Source organism: Coenobita brevimanus, chromosome 46, assembly GCF_032717465.1.
Source record: "Coenobita brevimanus isolate Jiangsu-jjx chromosome 46, ASM3271746v2, whole genome shotgun sequence".
Taxonomy (NCBI): domain Eukaryota; kingdom Metazoa; phylum Arthropoda; class Malacostraca; order Decapoda; family Coenobitidae; genus Coenobita; species Coenobita brevimanus.
The window spans coordinates 18,539,413-18,558,973 of NC_136999.1; the positions used below are offsets into that span (position 1 = coordinate 18,539,413).

Here is a 19,561-nt window from a genome sequence, read left to right on the forward strand (position 1 = left end):
TGGGGAGGCAATGGTGTGGAGCCAGGGGTGGGAGCAGCAGGGGTCATGGGTCTGAAAAAGCTGTCAATGGTTGATTGACGCAAGGAACGACGATTTTGGTGATTAATGATGTGCTGCCTGAAAGCGTGTGCTTCCTCCACAAGTCCCAAGGGCCCCATCTCCCTCTCACAGTCCAGGTGTTCCAGGCAGTCGAGAACGAACTCTACGTGTTCCCGGAGTGCACTCAGCTTGGGGATGGCTGGAGTAGTAGCACACTGAGAGGAGTCTGCATCATTGTCGTTGTCCTCGTTGGAATCTTCAAGCTTTTTTTTTTTTTTATGTGAGGAAGAAGGAACCAAAGGCAACGAGCCTGCAAAACTGTTCTATCAAAGAGAGAAATAAAATACAAGAGAGAGCAAAATTCAAGATCCAACCACTTTGAGATGCCTGGACACACTGCGTTTGAAAGACTGGAGATCATAGGAAGCAGGAAATACAGACAGAGGGAGACAGTTCCAGAGTTGACCTGTTGCATAAATGAAGGACTGGGAGTAACGGTTAACTTTTGCATTAGAGAGTTGGACAGAAAAGAGATGAGAGTTTGTTGCTAGACTGGTGCTAAGCGCACGTCATAGAGGTGGAGGAATGCATGCAGACAGTTCAGAGAAGCAGTGACCATTGAAGTAGCAATAGAAAAGAGATAATGATCCAAGAGTGCAGCGAAGAGACAGAGGTTGAAAGGAGTCAGTAAGAGGAGGAGAGTTAATGATGCAAAAAGCCATTGACTCCACCCTATTGAGAAGAGCTGTATGTGGGGAGCCTCCCCACACGAGAGTTGTACTCCACGCAGGGGTGGCTAAAACCCCTGTATAGACTCAACAATTGTGCAGGGGTTAAGAAGGAACGGAGTCGGCTTAGCACACCCAATCTCTTGGGAGCAGATTTTACAAGAGATGTAATATGATCTTTCCAAGATAAGTCCCGAGTAAATGAGACCCCAGGCATGTTCAAGGATGATGCAGGATTAAGCTGAATATTATTAAACATTAGTGGGTATACCTGTTGAAGATTTTGTCGGGTTGTTAGGTGCAAAATCTGAGTCTTGATGCATTAAAAAAAAATATATATATATATTATTTTTACCCCAGTCAGAGATACAAGCCAAGTCAGACATTAGGTGTGCCTAAGACTCATCCCTTGATTGTTGAAGTAACTGCTGAGATGGACGTTGCAGGAATCGAATGGAAAGGTGAAAAGTGGAGCCATCAGCGTATGAGTGGATAGGGTTAGATGTACAGCTTAGAAGGTCATTGATGAATAAAAGGAAGAGGGTTGGTGATAGGACAGAACCCTGAGGAACACCACAGTTAATAGATCTAGGAGAGGAACGATGGCCGTCTACAACATCGGCTATAGAACGACCAGAAAGGGAGCTAGAGATTAAGGCACTGATAGAAGGACAGAAACCGTAAGAGGGCAGTTTGGAAATTAAAGATTTGTGCCAGACTCGATCGAAAGCCTTTGAGATGTCAAGTGCAATGGCAAAGTTTTCACCAAAGTCTCGAAAGGAGGATGACCAGGAGTCTGAAAGGTAGGTGAGAAGATCGCCAGTGGAGCGTCCCTGACAGAACCCATACTGACGATCAGAAAGAAGGCTGTGATAGGAAAGATGCTTTAAAATGTTTCTATTAAGAATAGACTCGAAAACTTTAGAGATACAGGATGTTAAAGCAATTGGACGATAGTCAGAGGGTTGGTAATGGTCACCCTTCTTTGGGACTGGCTGAATGAGAGCAAACTTCCAGCAAGAAGGAAAGGTACAAGTTGATAGACGAAGGTGAAAGAGTTTACCTAGGAAGGGTGTAAGCACAGAAGCACAGTTTTTGAGAACAATAGGAGGGACTCCATCAGGCCCATATGCCTTATTAGTATTAAGGCCTGTGATGGCAGAAAATACATCAGCTGAAGAAATTTTAATGTCAGCCATGAGGAAGTCAGAGGGGGGAAGTGATGGAGGAACAGCTCTAGAATCGTCTAAGGTGGAATTGGAGGAGAAAGTCTGGGTGAAGAGATCTGCTTTAGAAAAGAGAAGAGAAGGATGATGAGGTAAAGTTATTAGAAAGGTTTTCAGCAAGGTGCCAGAAGGAGCGGGAAGAATTCGAGTTGGAGAGTTGAGAGCATTTAGTATAGATGAAATTATTTTTAGCAGAGCAAAAAACAGACTTAGCACGATTCTGGGCAGAAACATAAGCAAGGTGTGATTCAGGGGTGGGTTGGCTCCAGTACCTTTCATAGGCCCTCTCCTTGTTGCGGACAGGATTAGAACAAGCCTGATTAAACAGGGCTTTTGTGCATTAGTCAAAGGATATGAGAAAGGAATGTATGCTTCAATGCCCGAGAGAATATCCTCTGTAATGTGCAAGGCACACCCAGGTGGCTCCTGGCCATGGAAGCAATAATCATTCCAGGGAAAATCAAAGAAGTACTGCCTGAGGGCCTCTCAATCTGCAGCTCCAAAGTGCCACAGACGACGTTTCTTTGGAGGGTATGCAGGACGTATCGGAGCAATAGGACAGGTTAAGGTGTTAAGGCTGTGATTGGAGGAGCCAAATGGAGAGAAAAGATTAACAGTGTAAGCAGAAGGATTAGTTGTAAGGAAGAGGTCAAGTAAGTTGGAGCTCTCTCCAAGGCGGTCAGGGATACGGGTAGGGTGCTGTACAAGCTGCTCTAGGTCATTAAGGATAGAAAAGGTGTAGGCTTGTTCACCAGGTGGATCAGTGAAAGGAGAGGAAAGCCAAAGGTGGTACTTATACATGCAACTGACGATGCGATCTCGATATCAGACATGGTCTGATACCCAGGATCGCCCTCATAATCATCCAACCACTCATGCACTTCGTCCACATCAACATCATAACCATGCACATGGAGACGTGCATAGAAGTCATCCACGTCGAAACCTGGAAAATCGTGCACCACATCCGTTCCGAGAAGCATATGAGACCAACCATTTTCTAGAGTCTTGACAGGGACTTCCTTCCATGCACTGACCCAATTGTAGATTGCAGACTTGATACTGTAGCAGCAAAGGTTTTCCAAAGTCCACTGGCCTTGCGTGTCCCATCCCTACCTACGCTCGTCCTCGTCCTCGAGAGCAACCATCTCCTCGTCCAGGAACTTCCTTCAGTACAGCCTCTTCGTTGCCACGATCACTCGTTGGTCCATTGTTGGATGAGAGCAGTTGCATTAGATGGCAAAAACATGCACCTAATGCAGCCATTCTCAGCCACCAACTCTTTATCAGACGGGTGCGCAGGTGCATTGTCCAAGAGAAGGAGGGCCTTTACCTTGTTGCATGGGATTCCCAGTTTCTCTGTCTGGTAATGGATGACCTCCTGGACGAAATGGTGGTGGAACCAGTCTTTGAAGATCTTGGCTGTGAACCAAGCCTTCAGAGAATGGTACAAAATAACAGGATGGACATCCATCACCCCACGAAGACACCGAGGCTGCTTTGCACGGCCAACAATAACGGGTTTGAGCCTCTGCATGCCATTAGCACTAACACAACACAAAGCAGATATTTGTTGCTTGGAGAGCACCCGGCCAGGCACACGTTTCTCTGTCTCCTTGGCTAGAGTGTTCGTTGGCAAAGAGAGATAGAATAAACCAGTTTCGTCAGCATTGTAGACATGACCAAGAGTGAGGCCCTCCCTGTCAATTAAGCCCTTCGCCTTCTGCTGAAACTCCTCTACTCCATTCTCGTTGGCGTCCAAAGCTTAGCCAAGGGCCTTACGGTCGGAAAGGCCATGCCGTAACTTGAATGCGAAGAGGCAACCCTCGGATGCTTTGAAGTCTGGGGCATCATGAAGACTTGCGAACTTCCAGCAGCAGCCTTCAGCTCCGTGCCATGCATCAGCACAACAGAAGCATGTTGTTGTCGATACCAAATCAACATGGAGCGGTCGATTTCTGCAAACCGGGGAGGAAACATCATATTCCTCTCCATATTGCGTTTGTTCTTCAACGAGAAGTCAGCCATGTACTGCAAGAGTTTGTCACGGGATCTCTTGATATCAAACAATTTAGAGTGGGCCAGGTTGAATTCATGGAGGATGCTTGAGGTCGACCATCCCACGTCTACCTTGTCCAATATCTCCCTCTTCTTCTCCAGAGTCAAAACCACTCTCCTCCTCTTCTCAGGTGGTGGGGCCATCATCACACACACGAAGAAGAGGCAGGAGGGAAACAGGAGAGTTTGCAACAGGTAGGGCAACATCACAAAAGCGAGCACATGGGTGGCCATGGTGAGGAGCGTGCACTCACGACAAAAGATGGGTAGTAAGTGGGGAGGATGCAGGGGTACTCTAACGGATGTCAGTGGAACTACGCACCAAAACACAGCTGGTCTGCACCATGTGCCGAGTTCAAATTATGAGGGGAAGAAAAGTTGGATTATTTCAAATTTTTTGCATTTGGGGGGCAATTTTTGGATTATTAAGTCCCGGGATCAAAATGTTCAGCAAGTGGGGAGTCCAGATAGGTGGCAACCGGATAGTACAGGGATTACTATATATGAGGCGCTGAGTTCATTACCGGCCTAAGTGCCAAAACTAAAAAACGCCAGAAAATGCGTTTAAAGTCTGGCAACTTTAAAACTTTGATATCTCCGTAACTGCTTGTGTTATTTTGATGTTTGTTGTTTTTTAAATGTAACTTATGGTATATCTTTTATTGCAATAACCTCTATTTTGCGCTATCTGTCATTAACCCTCCCCATCCTGACGTTTTCTGGGCAGTGGTAAGCCCCAGTCCCGACATTTTTGGACTTTTTTTTTTTTGGCTCAAACATCCGCTTTTGGTGAGAAACATTGAAAATTCATAGAGAAATCACTCGCCTGAGGTTTAAAATACTCGATCCAGGTAGGAGTACTGCCTTACCTTGCAGGGTTTTCTATCAGGCTGGCTGCAAAGAAAACGAGTTCTATGGGAGGATAACTATTCCACACCACTCATAAACGGTATTTATTTATTCATTTGGTACGAATTTATATGTAGTACGAGAGTATATTGGTTTTCAAACGGTAATATAGGCATTATAAGCATTGTTTCACTCACTAACTCATCACCATTCCTGACCTTTTTTTGCCACATTACCTGATCATCATTTCTGACTGTTTCTTCCTCTAATGTTTGTCCTCCACATTGTCATCGATTGGGGAATCACTCTGGCCCTGAATTTCGTACCGTGGCATGACATGGCTTTACTGGCCAGGTCACTGATAACAGGTGAAATTGCTGAGAAAAGGGCATGCAGGGGGGTAGAGGAGGTCATGCTGGGTAAGGCATTGTCCCTGCCTGGCATTTGTAGAGGAAGATGTCCGTGTATACGTGCCAAAAATCACTAGTGAAAATTGAAAATTGTGCAAATTAAATTGAAAATTGTGCAAATTAGGGACCTTGCAATGTTGCTGCGTTAATTTACGTCTCCGGGATATGAGTGCACATCATGTGAGGACGTGAATTCACGTCTCCGGGATGGGGCGGGTTAATCATGATGATATCATGTGAAGAAGGATAATTTTGCCCCACATTGCCTGGCTGATCGGCTAAGAAATTATTTTGATCCTACTAATAACTACAGAAATACATCATAGGAGGCCAATAATATATTAGCATAATGTCCCAGGAGTGTCATAATGTGAAGTAAAATCAAAGTTCTATGACACAAGTATCATTATTTTCACAGTAATAGCAGTTTAAAGGTTGGAAACTTTGTGCGTGTTTTACTCGGAGTTTTTAACCACCAATAAACACAAGCCACATCACAAACATCAAGAAAAACATAATAAAGTATTATATTGCTGATAATAATTAAAAAGTAAGACAGCATTCAATGTATGAGGACATTAACAGAAAACCCCTGTAATCTGGATGATAAAAAAAAAAAGAACCCATAACCTGAATAAAAAAAAAAAACACAGGTACGAGTACCAGTAACTTCACAAACACAATGGCAATAATAATAATAGTAATAATGGTTAAAAGATATTCTAATAATAATGAGCAAGCACCCACAAGGCTGGTGAGAGAACAATACTGTCCCTTCTCTCCTCTCCACAGCTGCTGGTGAGAGTAGTGTCAAGCATCAGCTTATTGGCTAGCTGCAGTGCAACCCGACTATCTAATTGGCCAGCTTCAAAGGGGGTAAGGAAAGTGACTGGGATAAGGCCCTGTAATGCTCTCACATTCACTTCAACACCACGGGGAGTCAACATAAGGAATATAGGACAGGCTGAACTCATAGGAAAAGTGACCATACAGCTGGCGGAATTATGGACCCAGTCACCTGCCTTGAGCACTAGTGCGGAACTGGACGGGTTTTTTTGCTGTGTGGCACGACAGCACAACACACGTCTACTTAACCAGGATTATGACCCCTTTGTAGGTTGTTTCTCAGCACTTTTTTCCTTCTAGCATATAAAGGGATGGTTTAGCTACTTGTTGGTGCATGTAGGTGCTTGGCGGCCATTTTGGCGCTTAGCCCGGTAATGAACTCAGTGCCTCATATATATATATATATATATATATATATATATATATATATATATGTGTGTGTGTGTGTGTGTGTGTGTCCGACTCTGGGCATAGGCTTCACAGCCTGCTCTCAAGGACCAGTAGTCCTCCGACATACCATACACCTCTCTACATGTCACCACTTCGGTGCTAACACCCACCGTCCATACTGAATACATGCTAGGGCTGTCTCATACAGGACTGGTGTATTGGTATTAGCGGGAGTACTTTTATGACATGTCGGCAGGTCATCTGGTAGATCAGGAAAGTCTGCTTTTATGAAATTCAAATCCTAAAACTGTTCCCTGCCCCAGTCGGGATTCGAAATAGTGTCCACTAGGACTGCAGGCCTCCTCTCTACCGATTCAGTCACCGCCTCCCCCAAATATATATATATATAAAGGACACTTTCTGTCTGTCTGTTGTCTGTTTGTTCACGAACTGCTCTCTCAATTTTCATTTTACCTGCCCTTAACCTATATATTTGGAATCCTTATTACCCAATGAAGATTTTAGGGGGGTCAAAATTCAGATCTGCATCATTTGAGGTCACAGGTTGATTGTTCACCTTTGTGGCCCGGGCAACGCCGGGTACCCCTAGAGCCTAATTTTTGGCATGGATATTCACGTAACCTTCAGTTCGGACACAGGCTAAGTAAGGTTGACTCCGAGTTCATTTGAGGTCACTGGTAGGAGGTCATTTTAGGTCACCGGTGAGAGTAAACAAGTTATTTTATGCATGAAAGGACTCGCAAACCATTCCTATCAAGAAAAAAAAAATACAAGAGAGCCAAATTCAAGATCCTTTCATTTCGAAATGCCTGGACACACTGCGTTTGAAAGACTGGATTTCATAGGAAGTAGGAAATACAGACAGAGGGAGACAGGTCCAGAGTTGACCTGTTGCATAAATGAAGGACTGGGAGTAACGGTTAACTCTTGCATTAGAGAGTTGGACAGAGAAGGGATGAGAGTTTGTTGCTAGACGGGTGCTACGCGCCCACCGTAGAGGTGGAGGAATGCATGCAGACAGTTCAGAGGAGCAGGAACCATTCACTTAGCGGTAGAAAAGAGATAAAGGGGCAACAGTGCAGTGAAGAGACAGAGGTTGAAAGGAGCCAGTAAGAGGAGGAGAGTTGATGAGACGAATAGCCTTTGACTCCACCTACTGAGAAGAGCTGTAAGTGGGGAGCTTCCCCACACATGAGAGTTGTACCCTAAACAGGGGTGAATAAAACCCGTGTATAAAGTGCAGGGGTAAAGAAGACACGGAGATGGCTTAGCACACTAATCTCTTGGAAGCAGATTTTACAAGAGATGCAATATGATCTTTCCAAGATAAGGTCCGAGTGAATGAAACCCTAAGCATGTTCAAGGATGATGCAGGATTGAGCTGGATATTATTAAACATTAGTGGGTACTCCTGTGGAAGATTGTGCCGGGTTGATAGGTGTAAAAACTGAGTTTTTGATGCATTAAAAACAAGATTATTTTTTATCCCAGTCAGAGATACGAGCCAAGTCAGACATTAGGTTTGCCATAGCCTCATCCCTTGTTTGTTGAAGTAACTGCTGAGATGGACGTTGCAGGAACTAAATGGAAAGGTGAAGGGTGGAATCATCAGCATACGAGTGGATAGGGTTAGATATAAAGCTGGTCATTGATGAATAAAAGGAAGAGAGTTGGTGATAGGACAGAACCCTGAGGAACACCACTGTTCATATATCTAGGAGAAGAACGATGGCCGTCTACAACAGCAATTATAGAGGCAACAGTGCAGTGAAGAGACAGAGGTTGAAAGGAGCCAGTAAGAGGAGGAGAGTTGATGAGACGAATAGCCTTTGACTCCACCTACTGAGAAGAGCTGTAAGTGGGGAGCTTCCCCACACATGAGAGTTGTACCCTAAACAGGGGTGAATAAAACCCGTGTATAAAGTCAACAACTGTGCCGTAAGACGGCAGGTTGGAAATTCAAGATTTATGCCAGACTCGATCGAAAGCCTTTGAGATGTCAAGTGCAATGGCAAAGCTTTCGCCAAAGTCTCGGAAGGATGACCAGCGGTCTGAAGGGTAGGTGAGAAGATCGCCAGTGGAGTGTCCCTGACGGAACCCATACTGACGATCAGAAAGAAGGCTGTGATAGGAAAGATGCAATTTTCCTGTTAAGAATTGACTTGAAACTTTTGAGACACAAGATGTTAATGCAATTGGACGATAGTTAGAGGGTTGGGAATGGTCATCCTTCTTTAGGACTGGCTGAACGAAAGCAAACATCCAGCAAGAAGGAAAGGTACAAGTTGACAGACAAAGGCAAAAGAGTTTACCTAGGCAGGGTGTAAGCACAGAAGCACCGTTTTTGAGGACAACAGGAGGGACTCCATCAAGCCCAAATGCCTTGTTAATATTAAGGCCAGTGATAGCAGAAAATACATCAGCTGAAGAAATTTTAATGTCAGCCATATGGAAGTCAGAGGGGGGAAGTGATGGAGGAACAGAACTGGAATAATCTAAGATGGGGTTAAAGGAGAAAGTCTGAGCAAAGAGATTTGCTTTATAAATAGAAGAAATAGGTACAGAGCCTTCAGAAAAGAAAAGAGGAGGGAAGGAGGATAAGTTAAAGTTGTTAGAAAGGTTTTTGGCAAGGTGCCAGAAGGAGCGGGAAGAATTCGAGTTGGAGAGTTGAGAGCATTTAGTACAGATGAAATTATTTTTAGTAGAGCGAAGAACAGACTTAGCACAATTCCGGGCAGGAACATAAGCAAGGTGTGATTCAGGGGTGGGTTGGTTCTGGTAACTTTTATAGGCCCTCTCCTTGTTGCAGACACCATTAGAACAAGCTTGAGTAAACCAAGGCTTTCTTGCATTAGTCAAAGGATATGAGGAGGGAATGTATGCTTCCATGCCCGAGAGAATAACCTCTGTAATGAGCAAGGCACACACAGATGGCTCCTGGCCATTGAAGTAATAATCATTCCAGGGAAAATCAAAGAAGTACGGTACCACCTGAGGGACTCCCAATCTGCAGCTCCAAAGTGCCACAGTTGACTTCTCTTTGGAGGGTCCACAGGCCATACCAGAGCAATAGGACAGGTCAAGGTAATTAAGTTGTGATCAGAGGAGCCCAGTGGAGAGGAAAGATTAACAGTGTAAGCAGAATGATTAGTTGTAAGAAAGAGGTCAAGTAAGTTGGAGCTCTCTCCAAGGTGGTCAGGGATACGGGTAGGGTGCTGTACAAGCTGCTCTAGGTCATTAAGGATAGAAAAGATGTAGGCTTGCTCACCAGGTGGATCAGTGAAAGGAGAGGAGAGCCAAAGATTTTGGTGAACATTGAAATCTCCTAGAAAGGAGATTTCAGAGAATGGGGAAATGGATAGAATGTGTTCCATCGAAGAAGTAAGATAGCCGAAGAATTTTACATAGTCAGTAGAATTAGGAGATAAGTAAACAGCACATATAATTAGTCAGAGAATGACAAGAAAGCCGAAGCCAGAGAGCAGAGGATTCAGAAGAATCAAGTTCAGGAACACGACAGCAATATAAATCGTTGCGTACACATACACAACAGCCACTTTTGGCTTTGAAATGAGTATAGAGAAAGTAGGAGGAAACAGAAAATGGTTTGGTCTCAGTTGCCTCAGACAGCTGAGTGTCTGACAAGAAGAGGAGGTGAGGTTTAGAGGAAGAGAGGCGATGTTCAACAGAGAGAAAGTTAGAGGAAAGGCCGCGAATGTTGCGGAAATAAAGAAGAAGTCATACAGTGGTTCCAGACATCTCTCTGAGTCGTCACCGGGAGAGGAGCGGATGGTGGGGGAATTTATGTTCCATCCCTGGGGACTCCGAGGCGAGATTTAATTGTGCCATTTTTCTTTTTTCTTTTTAAAAAGAAAGTGTAGTGTGTACTGTCCATGTAATTTGGTGTTGACAGAGAAACTTGAATTGGAGAGCATCCTGGCCTACTCTCGGTGTTATTGAGACACTGAAAAAGTTCAGCAAAGGAGGATGGTTAGGAACTAGTCCCGAGGGCTGATGAAAAGGGAGTTCCAGCTCTCCCTGTCATCGGCTTCCCATCTACCTTGGGCGTACTCCCCTGCTCGATTGGTGCTACAGTCTACTCCTCACAAACACTGTGCATTAGTCTGTGCACGCTGAAATAGAAAGTTCCTGGACCTCTTATAATCCCTCCTCTTCAAAAGCTTGAGGTACATTGTCTTTCTGAAGTAGAAAGAAAGATTGAAGTAGAATAAATAGGATTGGAGAGTTCGTCTTTTTGGTCTTATGACCCAGGGGAAGGTATTAAGATAAAAAAGACCGACGATCTGAGGAAGGGGGGCACAGCAGCAAGTCAGATAAATATGGAGGAGGAATAAGAGATGTATGGAGGAGAGAGAGAGAGAGAGAGAGAGGGGGGGAGGGGGAAGAGACAGGAGGAGGAAGATACGAGTAAATAAGGAGAGGAAGGGGGAACGCCGGGTACCTTGCTAGTATATCTATCTATCTATATATATATATATATATATATATATATATATATATATATATATATATATATATATATATATATATATATATATATATATATATATATGAAGAGGATAGCGATCTTGATTGTAATCTTAAGTAATTTGGTATAAATGATGGTTAACCCAATATTTCCAGGGTAATGGAAATGCTCTTCACCCAGCAAAATTAAACTGACATATTTCTGTGCAAATTTTCATGTTAACTACAGGGGCACTCGGTGGAGAGCATCTCTCCGACAAGGTCAACGTTATTTCCAAGCCACTTTTTATAATGGGTTAGGTTTTCTCATCACTGATTAGGATTTCGCAAAAAGTGTTTTCTGGATCCAGAATCTACTGTATAATACGATCCGGATTGATCCGAAAAGCTAATAGATTGTTCCATGGGACATGTACTAACTGCCCACCAAATCTGGTCAAAATCTCTCTTTTAGTTATTGAGTAATCTTGCTAATAGACAAACAAACAGACAAACAGAGAAACAGAAGTGAAAACATCCTCCCCTTGTCGGAGAGAATCAGAGAACTTGAAGGAACACAGAATCCCAAATCTGTATGTTTATAAGATTTGATATTTGGCATAAGTACATTTAAAAGACCTAATCAAAAATGAAAAGACATGAAAAAGGAGCTTGAAAGTTCTGAACCAAGGAACAACTGTGACATCCTTGTAGTGACTGTGAGTAGGTTGGTACCAAAGGCTATTGGTACTCACAGTGCATACAGTATCTGTGGTGACAACCCAGTAATGATTGTGGGTAAGTTGGTATTAGAGGCTATTAGTACTCACAGTGCATATCTATGGTGACAACCTTGTAGTGATCGTGGGTAAGGTTGGTATTAGAGGCTATACACTTGAGCTGGCGACCGTTGTCCTGCCTGGATAGTGCAGTGAGGTGTAGGGTGGCGCTGACCACGGACACGGGATGCTTGCCGTCACTCGGAGTGTCACGTGGCAGGAGCTGCTGCTGCCACAACCTGCCATTGCCTCCTCCATTCGTCACCCACCGCACCACTGGTAACGGGTAGCCTGGGAGGAGGTCAAGAAAACTGAGTACGATGAGGAGAAATTAGTTATTTGTGGCTATAATATGGTTTCATTTTAACTCTCTGTTTCATTCAGACCTCTACAGAAACATACTAGAAGCAGACACAGGAAAGAAACAAAATATATAAATGGAGGTATACAGTAGTTTTATTTTTGTGGTCTTTGATATACTCACAACTTCAAGTATCCATCTTTATGTCTGTCTGTCTGTCTATCTCACACACACACACACACACACACACACACACACACACACACACACACACACACACACGTACACACAGAGGGATTCAATCTAGGCGGACGTGCGACACCGGCGCTCCGTACCATATCATCACGACCAGTGGCATTACCTAAATTAGTATCTTTGTATGAGTCAAGCTCAGTACCAGGTTAGACTAAATGATTGTTCATTATTAAAAGGAAAAATATAATAAGTTTAAACAAGACTTGTTTAAACAGGAAAGAGAACCAAGACGAAAGAATACGCTGAGTCATCTCAGAGGTTTGTTTAGACTACAACAACACCGAGATTGTAAGTACATGCTCTGCACTTTAAGTATTGCAAAATGGATACATACTTTAGTAAAGCAAATTTGGAAAAGAAAAGGGATAATGGTAAAAAGCAAAATGATGATTTCTACCAAGAACTGGTTGAAGTAGAGACTCACAATAGACTGGTTGAACGTGTAAACAAACTAGAAGTGGCTTTCAAAAATGAAATTGATGAAATAAAGAAGCAGATGCACTTGCAAAAGGAAGAAATAGAAAAACTAGGAAGGGAGGCCAATAACAAAGACACAACCGTCAGTGAACTAAGAGTGGAATTGAGTACACTTAGGAAGGAAATGAGTGAAATGGCAAGTACAGTAGTCAATCACGAGAGTGTTATGGAAGAGTTCAAAAATGACACAGAGACAGTTAGGCAAGTTAGCAGTCTTATTGACCAGAGCAGTGATATTGAGGAGAAGATAACACAAGTGAATGAAGCTGTGCAAAGTTACAAAAATGATGTAGAAACCACGTATGCTGAAATGGTGAAAGTAAAGAAAGACTTAGAAACAAGGGTGGAGGAAAAAAGCATTAAAAAGGTGAAAAGAATAATCCAAAACAATCCAAAGTTAGTCAGAGATTCAGCAGAGATAAACAAATCAATAGTAATCACTGGTATAGAAGAGGAAGAAGTTAAAAACAAGATCACAAGAGACAAAAAGGAGATGACAAATGTAATGAACTTACTGAAAGAAGTATTAGAGGAAATCTGTAGTAAAGACATAGAGGAACACAAAAGGTTAGGGAAATACGAGAAAAGCAAGACAAGACCTCTAAAGGTGACTTTCCAGAGTGTAAACACTGTGGAAGAGATACTAAAAAATGCAAAGAATCTTATGGAAAAAGAGGAGTTCAAAAATATATGGATAAAAAGATGCCTAACACAAGAGGAACTGGAATTACTGAAAGAGAAAAGGAAGGAAGCAAAAACAAAAAATGAGGGAAGATCAGAAGAGGAGAAGAAGAATTTTTTTTTACAAAGTAATAAGATTGCAGGTACGAAAGTGGTACACAAACAGGATGGAAGAAAAAGGAGGAAGGTAGTAGAACCATGTCATGACGAGTATATAAACAAGATGATAAAGTTGATGTACTCAAATGTGGATGGAATGGTATCTAAATTACTAGAGATGAATGATTATGTCAGAGAAAATGAACCACAAATAATATGCCTAACTGAAACAAAATTAACACCAAGGATATCCAATGACATACTAAACTTAGAAGAATACAACATATGGAGAAGAGACAAATTTAAAAAAAGGAGGAGGAATTATAATATTAACTAAGAAAAATCTAAAAGTCAAGGAAATAAAACTAGATATACCATCACAAGTAGAACTGATTGCAGTAGAGATCGACACATCTGAAGGTAAAGTAATTGTAGCCAATTTGTACATGCCACCCAGATCAAACACATGGGAAAGAGACGAATATGAGGACCTGGCAGAGAGTACAATTCAGAGTATAAGATCATTGCTACATAAAATGGAAGAGAAATCGGAAAGAATTATACTAACTGGGGACTTCAATACAAATATAAATTGGAATACTCTAGATATAAATAGCCAAGAAAGCTGTTGGGACCAAAAGCTCCTGGATCTCGTACAAGAGCTTTTCTTAACGCAACATGTGAGGGAAACCACCAGAAAAAGAGGACTTGATGTACCTTCAGTGCTAGATCTAATATTTACTAGGCAAGAAAATGATATTGACAGTTTAATATATCACCCTCCACTGGGCAAAAGCAATCATGCAGTACTAAATTATAACTTCAGGATAGCATATGACATAGTAAACAGAAATGACAGTTACAAAAAGAGCCTAAACTATAAAAAGGGAAATTATCAAGACCTAAAGAAGTATTTCTTAGAAGTTGATTGGGAAAATGAGCTTAGAGGACAAGATTTAAATGCGGTATATAAAAAAATTTGTGAATTTTATGAAATAGGAGTCCAGAAGTACATCCCACAGCACAAAGAAGCAGATAAGGAAATACAGAAATGGTTCAATACAGAACGTAAAAAATCAAAAGAAAGAAGAGATTTGTTGTGGAATAGATACAGAAGACACAATAGTGAAAGGGCGTATAATAATTACAAAGAGCCAAGAAACGACTATACAAGAATAAGGAGGAAAGCCCAAAAACAGTTTGAGGAGGATATAATAAATAAAAGTAGTGATCAACCAAAGCTGTTTTACAGCTATATCAGAAGCAAAACCAAAGTAAAAGATATAATACAATCCATTACGGACGAGGGAATCACTTATACACAAGAGAAAGATATTTGTGAAGCACTAAATAAGAATTTCCAATTAGATTTTACAGAAGAAAAAAAATTTGAGAGGGACTATGTGGAACACACATGTCCACACATACTACCAGATATACAAATAGCAGAAAAAGTAATACAGGAGGAGTTAAGTAGATTAGACAAAGGAAAAGCAAGTGGTCCTGATGAAATTTCGTGTTGGGTATTACGAGAATGTGCAAAGGAGTTAAGTAAACCATTATTTTTAATTTTCAAGAAATCCTTGAGTCAAGGTAAACTACCTGATATTTGGAAAAAAGCAAATATTGTCCCCTTATTCAAGAAAGGAAATAGACAAAATCCACTCAACTACCGACCAGTATCACTGACCAGTGTTGTACGCAAGGTATTAGAAAAGCTTATAAGAAAAGCTTGGGTAAATCATCTAGAAGAACACAGTATGAAAACAGAAAGATAGTTTGGTTTCAGAAAAGGAAAATCATGTGTTACCAATCTGTTGAGCTACTATGACAGAGTAACAAACACAATACAGGAAAGGGAAGGATGGGTGGACAGTATCTATTTAGATTTCAAGAAAGCTTTTGACACAGTACCACACCAAAGACTTTTATGGAAACTGTACCATCAAGGAGGAATTCGAGGCAAACTGTTTTGTTGGATGCAAGACTTTCTCATAAAAAGAGAAATGAGGACAGTACTAAGAGGAAACTACTCATCATGGAAAGAAGTGACTAGTGGAGTACCACAGGGTTCAGTGCTGGCACCAATCATGTTTTTAGTGTATATAAATGATATAAACAGTAAGACTGGAAATGAGAGCTATCTGAATATGTTTGCAGATGATGCAAAAATACAAAGGAGAATTACTAACACAGACTCTTGTAAAGAGCTACAAGAAGAATTAAATAAACTTCATGAATGGAGTAGTACATGGCAAATGGAATTCAATGTGGACAAGTGTCATGTAATCAAGTTTGGTAAAAGTGGAAAAAGACCTGATTGGGATTATAAGTTAGGAAATAAAACCCTATACACATCAGAAAGAGAGAAAGACCTAGGTGTGATTATCAATAACAGACTATCTCCGGCTGACCACATCAGCGAGAAGGTACGGAACATGTATACACTGCTTGCAAATATGAGAATACAATTCACATACATAAATGAAGACATGCTAAGAAGGATAATAACATCATTCATTAGACCAAGCTTGGAATATGCATCAGTAGTCTGGAGTCCTCATCTCAAAAAGCATATAGACAAAATTGAAAAAGTTCAAATGGCCGCTACAAGATGGATACCAAGCTTAAGGGACCTAAGCTACGAAGAAAGACTAAATAAACTGAATCTACCAACACTACAGGAGAGAAGGAAAAGAGGTGACATGATAATGCTATATAAGTGCATATCAGGAAAGGAGAAAATAGACATAAATGATTACTTAACATATGGAGAAGCATCAGCAAGAGGACACTGCAAAAAACTGCATAAGAAGAGAGGTGATAAAGACGTAAGGAAATTCAGTTTCCCAAACAGAGCAATTGATCAATGGAATGCACTACCGAATGAAATAGTGTGTGCCAAAACAATTCACAAATTTAAGGATATGTACGATAAATATGGTTTAAGACACGGGACAGTACGAGCTTGACTCATTCCTGTAAAGATACAATTAGGTAAGAACACACACACACACACACACACACACACACACACACACACACACACACACACGCACACCCACACCCACACCCACACCCACACAGCCATGGCAGTGTGTGAAGCATGCCATAAATTTTCATCCCTGAAGTATTGAGTTGTGTGCAAATATCGAAGGTTACAACTCGGATGTTACCAGTTAATATTACCTTGTGCAAGAATTATACCCGAACAATGATATTTTTATATTATTATTCCTCCATTTATCCTCAAGATGGTCGTATCTTCTCTTATTCCATTTCAGCTGACGCCAGACGATTTGATTCAGCTGAGAGTGAATCACAGAAGGTTCAGTATAAATATCATCCTCACATTCTCGGTGACCCTGAATTTTAAAGAAACAGCTTTTTATGTAGCTAACGCCATACTATTTTCTTTGGTTGAAAGAAGTCAACGGAGACTGAAAGGGTTCAACAATTATCGCCAAGGTACTAACAACCCCCCCGCACCCCCATCCCACCCCACTACCACCAAAATAAAATCTCTTGACCTTCCAATCATGTAACCTATTTGACGGTGTGGCATTTCTCTTTGAACTATTACACACCCACACATTAAAGTTGTATAGACCCTTATAATTCTTAGTCTTATGCAATTCATCTCGCTGTATTTCTTTGCGGAAGAGATGACCTCACACACTGAATCATTGAAATCGTGTGTAAGAGTATACTTCTTCACATTAGATATGTCAATGCACGTATTTTCTACTCAAGAATTATTTTACATAGTCTATATATATATATATATATATATATATATATATATATATATATAACACGCTCGTGATCAAACATGCAGCATACTGAACGTTAGAATTACACAAAGGATGATGAAATCATAGGCTATGTAACAATATATATATATATATATATATATACTGTATATTGTTACATAGCCTATGATTTCATCATCCTTTGTTTAATTCTAACGTACAGTATGCTGCATGTTTGATCACGAGCGTGTTATACTTCATTCCCCCCCTTCTACCCTTATAGTAGAGTAAGTCGTTCTTTCTGTTGTTCAGAGCAGGATTGTCAACTCTTTGTCCCTTATGGCTTCATTTGCGCGTCCTTCTTACAAGTTGTATCAAGCTCTGCCGGCCCCTATATAATGAGCTCAGTCTCTGCATTAATTGCCACTTAGATCTACTCCTCAGTTTGCTCACATCTCTGTCCTCCCCTGTACAGTTGTTATTATTGTGAGTGCTCAGGAAGTCTCCAACCATCTAGCAGCTGTGTAATTTGAGTATAAGTGTTATTACATTTTTTCCTTGTACTGTATAGCATAAGGTGTTAATTCGTAGGCCTAGTGAGGTTTTTGTGATTCATGTGTTTTGGGTGTCAGCCATTATTAATAATATGTATCTGTAATAATATATCTTCCATTCACTGACCATTATCTGGTTTTCTCATATTATCAGCGCTGACTTAGATAAATTTACTCTTGCTAATTTCGTGTTAATAGAGGCTATTGCAGTTAACCATATATTTAACCTGTTTTTGCCATTACATTATCCTTATGAGTCCTGAATGTTTTTGTTAGTTTGAACATTAAACTTTAACTTGTAATTTTACCTAACTCTTTTGTTTTGAACCTGGAACTTTGCGGGACAGTTTTCTCTGTTCCGTAACATAAATTTGGCGACCTCTAATCAGGATATTCAGGATATTATCATAAGGATATTGCTTGATATTTTGTGACTGTGATTTATTCATGATGTCTACTATTACTACTCTTGATGAAGCCAAAGATTTTTTGTCAAATGTGCAAACAGTGTGTGATGTAGAAAACAGAACAAAGAATGAACTTAAGCTTGTTGCTCAACAATTGGGAATTGTTGTTCGCTCTCATCATTCTAAAGATCAAATTGTCGACATGATTAATGAAAGTTTGTTTAATGTAACTCCTCCAAATGAGGAAATGCAGATTGAATTAGCTAAGTTACAGCTAGCCCTGCAGGAGGCTCGTGCTAAGGAGGCTGAGTCTCAGGCACGTTCTCAGGAGGCACAAACTGAACTTGCTAGGATGCAGGCAGACCATGAGTATCGCATGAAACGAGGTGGAACTGGATCATCTAGCTATGATGATTTTGATGTGGCTAAAAATGTTAAACTTGTCCCTCCTTTTTAATGAATCTGATTTAACAAAGTATTTTCAGTTGTTTGAGAAGGTAGCTACAGGTTTTAATTGGCCCAAAAAGTATTGGCCAGTACTCCTTCAAATTGTTCTCACCGGTAAAGCTCAAGTAACTTATGCATCTTTGCCTCAGGATCAATCTGATAATTATGATGTAGTTAAGAGCTTGATTCTTAAGGCCTATGAGCTTGTTCCTGAAGCCTATAGAGTAAAATTTAGGACAACTTATAAGCAAGATAAGCAATCCCATGTTGAGTATGCAAAAATCAAAGAAGATCTGTTAGAGCAGTGGTTAAATTCTAAGAATGTGGATTCTGATTTTGGTAAATTTAAGCAGTTGATTTTGCTGGAGGACTTCAAAAGGTATATTAATAAAGATGTAAGCCTATATCTTGATGAGAGAAGAATAGATAATTTGTCTGATGCTGCAGTTTTAGCTGATGAATATTGTCTCACTCACAAGAGATATTCTAAAGAAAAAAGGAAAGCTGAGAGTAAGTACGATGCCTCTACTCAGAGTACAGGTAACAGGAAAGAGAATAAAGATGATGTTTCTCAGGAAATAAATACCAGCTTCACCTCTAGATTTCAGAAAAGTAAATGTACTTATTGTAGTAAGCTTGGTCATACTACGAAGAAATGTTTCAGAAGACAGCGTGATGTGAACAAAAAGGAGTCTTTAAATATTCAGTCAATTGGTCTAGTGTCCACCCTTGAGAGTTCCCAGAATTCTTTAACTGAGTTAACTGAACCTGCTTT

At 40.9% G+C, this 19,561-nt stretch overlaps 1 protein-coding gene across 1 annotated transcript in view; it reads right to left on the minus strand.

Moving 5' to 3' along the window:
- Positions 1-19,561, minus strand: part of LOC145398663 (protein turtle homolog A-like) — a 550,000-nt gene that overhangs the window by 226,232 nt on the left and 304,207 nt on the right. The window contains exon 6 of the mRNA XM_080271469.1: positions 11,865-12,104. Coding sequence (XP_080127595.1) covers positions 11,865-12,104 — 240 coding nt within the window. The remainder of the gene's footprint in view (positions 1-11,864; positions 12,105-19,561) is intronic.